Source organism: Nematolebias whitei, chromosome 18, assembly GCF_014905685.2.
Source record: "Nematolebias whitei isolate Nwh7 chromosome 18, NemWhi1, whole genome shotgun sequence".
In the NCBI taxonomy this organism is placed as follows: domain Eukaryota; kingdom Metazoa; phylum Chordata; class Actinopteri; order Cyprinodontiformes; family Rivulidae; genus Nematolebias; species Nematolebias whitei.
The window spans coordinates 2,109,526-2,114,125 of NC_056515.1; the positions used below are offsets into that span (position 1 = coordinate 2,109,526).

The following is a 4,600-nucleotide window of genomic DNA, read 5'->3' on the forward strand; positions in this document are numbered from 1 at the left end:
ATATATACATATATATATATATATAGTGTGTGTGTGTATATTGTATATGTGAATGTTTCTGTTCAGTGCCCTGATATGACCTGTTGTTACTTGTCGTACATACACTCAGTTAAAACTGAATTGATTTGTATTCTGTTTTATTTTAACTTCCTTTACAAATTCACATTTTTGTTTCCCATTAAACTGACAGAAAGAATCAAAGAGAACTTTCTGGATTTAAGTCTGATGTTCTGTGGTTCTGATGACTCGTCCAGGTGGGGAACTACCTACGGATGTTCCGAGGTTCTCTTTATAAACGATATCCTTCGTTATGGAGGAGGCTAGCCTCAGTGGAAGAGAGGAAGAAGATCATGGCTTCATCACACGGTGAGATCGGTTTTTCATCTCACACACTGAAGGCTCTGACAGAACTTGAAGGAAGCTGATTTAAACCCAGCTGGTTTTGTTGTCTCCTTGTTCAGCCACCAGCGTGACACTGCTGAAGGCGTCAGAGTGTGAAGAGATCTTTGAAGGAAACGATGAGAAGTACAAGGCTGTGTCCATCAGCACCGAGCCGCCCGCCTACCTCAGGTATGCAGGCAGATTTCTGTCTCAGGTGACCTTCAGACTCTTTTCTTCCCCTAAGACAGAATTAAAGCTACTTGTTTTGGATCATTTATGTTGGTTGTTTTCAGGGAGCAGAAGGCCAAGCGGAGCAGTCAGTGGGTTCCTACGTTACCCAACAGTTCTCATCATTTAGATGCCGTTCCTTCTTCAACCACCATCAACAGGAACCGTCTGGGTCGGGACAAGAAGAGGACCTTCCCTCTGTGGTGGGTTCTTCTTCTGTTTGTTTTGTCCTTTTTTCAAACAATAAACTACCTCCTAATTTGTGATGGTCTGTGAACATCTGATGGTTTCTTGTGGACCTCTGAGGGTCCCTTGGAATATCTGAACCATCAGCAGCAGATCCTTTATGTCCTGGAAGTTGCGAGGTGGGACCTCCGTGGATAGAACGGGTTGGTTGTATCCCTCCTGTGCTGGGAGGCACTGTTCCTCCTCCTTCCTGATGTTGCACGTTCGTGTTGAGTCGTGTTGTGTCACTTCCTGTTTTCTCTGCCGGTAGCTTGAGTAATTTGTTTGCTTGAGGAGTCTTGTTTTCTGGATGTCTGTTTTTTTTTGTTGCAGTTTTTCATTCTAGTTCACAAACACCCTCAATACAGCGTTTTTTTCTACTGTTGGATAGTACTTGAAACACATTTCATCTTTCAACACTTCTCAGTTTTCATTGGTGTATTTGGCTCTGCTAGCTCCTGCTAGCGTTAGCTTAGCATGGCTGCTGCTTCTCTCCCTGCTTCCTCTGTTCTCACTTGCTCTGTGTGTCAGATGTTTAGTTACTCCTCTGCCTCCTTTAGTGGTAATGATACATGTAACAAATGTAGTCTTATGGTAGCTTTGGAGGAGAGGCTGTCTGAACTGGAAGCTCAGCTCCGCGCTGCAGAAAAACCAGTAGCTAGCCAGGTCCCCTTAAGCAGCGCGGAACCACAGAGGCTAGCTCCTGTTAGTGGCGATCTTCCAGCAGACCCCGAGCAGCCGGGACCCCAGACCGGCTGGGTGACGGTCCGGAGCAATCGTAGTGCTAAGACTAAGCCCCCAGTTCACCACCAACCCGTTCACATTTCTAATAGATTTTTCTCGCTCAGGGACACACCCGCTGAGAAGTAGACCCTGGTTATTGGAAGCTCCATAGTCCGAAACGTGGCTTTAGGGACTCCAGTGGCCATAGTTAAATGCATTCTGGGGGCCAGAGCGGGCGACATAGAATCTTATCTGAAACTGCTGACTAAGGCTAAGGTTAAATACAGTAAGATTGTTATTCACGTCGGCGGTAATGACACCCGGTTACGTCAATCGGAGGTCACTAAAATTAATGTTGCTTCGGTGTGTGACTTTATAAAACCATGTCGGACTCTGTAGTTTTCTCCGGCCCCCTCCCCAACCTGACCAGCGATGACATGTTTAGCTGTATGTGGTCGTTTAACCGCTGGGTGTCCAGGTGGTGTTCTGACAACGACGTGGGCTACACAGATAACTGGAGTTCTTTCTGGGGAAAACCCGGTCTGATGCGGAGAGATGGCACCCATCTCTCTTTGGACGGAGCCGCTCTTCTTTCTAGAATTATGGCTGATTTTCTAAAAAAGTTAAATCTGGTCCTCTGGACATTCAAAAAACAAAACAAAGCAAAACAACAACAAAAAATATAGAAACGTTTCGTTTTTCATCCGAAAGACTTCCTCAGCCTGAGGTGCTATATTCAACTCAGTCTTATAAATAGCACCTTCTCAGGTGGATCAACCAGTTGATCCACCTGAGAAGAACCACCAAGGGGGTGTACCAAAGAGACCATTTTAGCACCAACAAAACTGGTTTGTTCCACTTTGGAGTAAGCTGTTGGGGGAAGAATCAGTTTTGTTGTGTTTCCTTGACTGATGAAGCCTTCTGGATGGAAGGCAAAACGTTTCAGCACCAAAAAAAAAGAAACTGTCCAGATGACCTGACTGAAAAATGTTGGATTGTATACCTGGATTATTGAGCATGGACTTTGTTGATCATCATATTGATTTATTGTGTCTGACAGAAACTTGGCTACAACAGGAGGATTTTGTTGGTATAAATGAATCCACTCCTGTTAATTATTTAAATTTTCATGTTCCTAGAACAACTGGCCGAGGTGGAGGAGTAGCTTCTATTTTTCAGTCAGGATTATTGATTAATGCCAAACCAGTTATTAGTTATGATTCTTTTGAATCACTGTCCCTCAGTCTTTCTCATCCAAAATGGAAATCAGAAAAGCCACTTTTACTAGTTGTTATATATCGTCCACCAGGCGCTTACTCTCAGTTTTTGTCCCAATTCTCAGAATTATTAACTGACTTATTATTAAATACTGATAAAATCATCATAATGGGTGATTTCAATATTCATGTGGATGTTGAAAGTGATAACTTAAGCATAGCCTTTAATTCATTCATTCAACCTTTATTACTAATAATTTGTTAGTCGTTTGGTTTTACCCAAAACGTCCGCACATCTATTCTAATCATCACACTCAGTGGCGGCTCCAGAGATATTATTCTGCAGGTGCTAAGCATTTTACTGAGGGTGCTATGAAGGATCATTTGTTGTCCATTGTTGTCATCACTCTTTGTTAAATCAGGTCTCTCTTGTAAATGAGTCCTCGAGGCTCAATGGGATTTACCTGTAGAAATAAAGGTTGAATGAATGAATTTGTTCTTTCAGCTGTCAAGGTCAAGGTCAGTGTGTCTTTACTGTCTTTCACATCACATGTGGTACATGAGGTGGAACGAAATTATGTACACAGGGTCCCAGTTACATCCAAAAATAATACAAATTGTAAAGAAAAACAGTAACAAGATCCAAGACATGAACTAAGAATACACTAAGCACTACTAGTACGAAACAATGTGCCAAACAACAGCAGCACGAACATGAGTCTGTGTGAGCAGATGAGGACGAATAAACACAGCAGCATGAAATAAATCAGCAGCATGAGATCAGCATCATGGATAGTCAGCAGCACATATCAACAATCAAGTGGCATTACAGTGATTTTTTTCACAGTGATAATCCTGACTAGGGATTCATGCGTCTAACAGCCTCAGGATACAAGCTTGTAGCAATAACGAAGGGTGAGATGGAGGAAGAAGGGTGACACCTTTTCCATCTCATCTCCACTACATTTGTTTTATTTATTTATCATTAATTAAAGTGGGGCACCAGCTGGTCAGTTTACTGACCAACAACAATTTAATTAATATATCAGAATCAGAATAAACTATTGGGATTGCACCGAGGTACAACGCGAATATGTACGTACAGTCACCCGAAAGATGGACGGAGTGCACGAAGCTGCAACTACAGGAGAGCGTGGCCATTTTATCCTTATCAGATAATAATCTTAGATAGAAAAGGGATAGAAACATAAGGGTAGATAGTGGTATTACAAAAAAAAATCTTTCCCATCTTGTCTATCAGGACACGATTTGAGACATCAAAAAACTCTACCAGCAGCACACGTAAAACATGATTACATTTGCATTTGACATCAAGGTGTTGAGATTTGTCCATGAGCGTTTTTTCAGATCAGCCACAGTTTATGAAGATGTTGTTTCAGTGGACAGTTCTGATAAGTTTGCACAGAAAGTTCTTGGGAGGGGGGGGGGGGGGTGAAGCTTTTGTCCTTGGGTACTCATGAAACAAAAAAGACTTGTTGTTGCGGATGGCTGATTCTGTGGCTGTGATCATCTCCACCAGAGGAATTCTACTTGGTGCAACCGCAAAGTTCAGTCCCCTGGCAAGAATCTCTGTCTCCGGCTGGGTGAGCTGTCTGTCAGATAAATTCTTCACCCACTTTTCTGTCTCCCTGGCATGTAACTGTCTACTGGAGTGTTGTCTTCCACAGAATGTGTTGTTGGAATTGTGATGGTTTTGACGAGTTATCAGTAAGATAAACTTGTTTTGTTGTTGAGTCTTGGACTTGACATGCTGTGCTAAGCATGCCTGATCTGTACAGTCCAACACTTGCTGAAGTGTGGTCTGA

The 4,600-nt window shown here is 42.6% G+C and overlaps 1 protein-coding gene across 1 annotated transcript in view; it reads left to right on the plus strand.

Moving 5' to 3' along the window:
* LOC119424906 (SWI/SNF-related matrix-associated actin-dependent regulator of chromatin subfamily B member 1) overlaps positions 1 to 4,600 on the plus strand; it is a 22,946-nt gene that overhangs the window by 6,493 nt on the left and 11,853 nt on the right. The window contains exons 2-4 of the mRNA XM_037692417.1: positions 255 to 366; positions 462 to 570; positions 675 to 812. Coding sequence (XP_037548345.1) covers positions 255 to 366; positions 462 to 570; positions 675 to 812 — 359 coding nt within the window. The remainder of the gene's footprint in view (positions 1 to 254; positions 367 to 461; positions 571 to 674; positions 813 to 4,600) is intronic.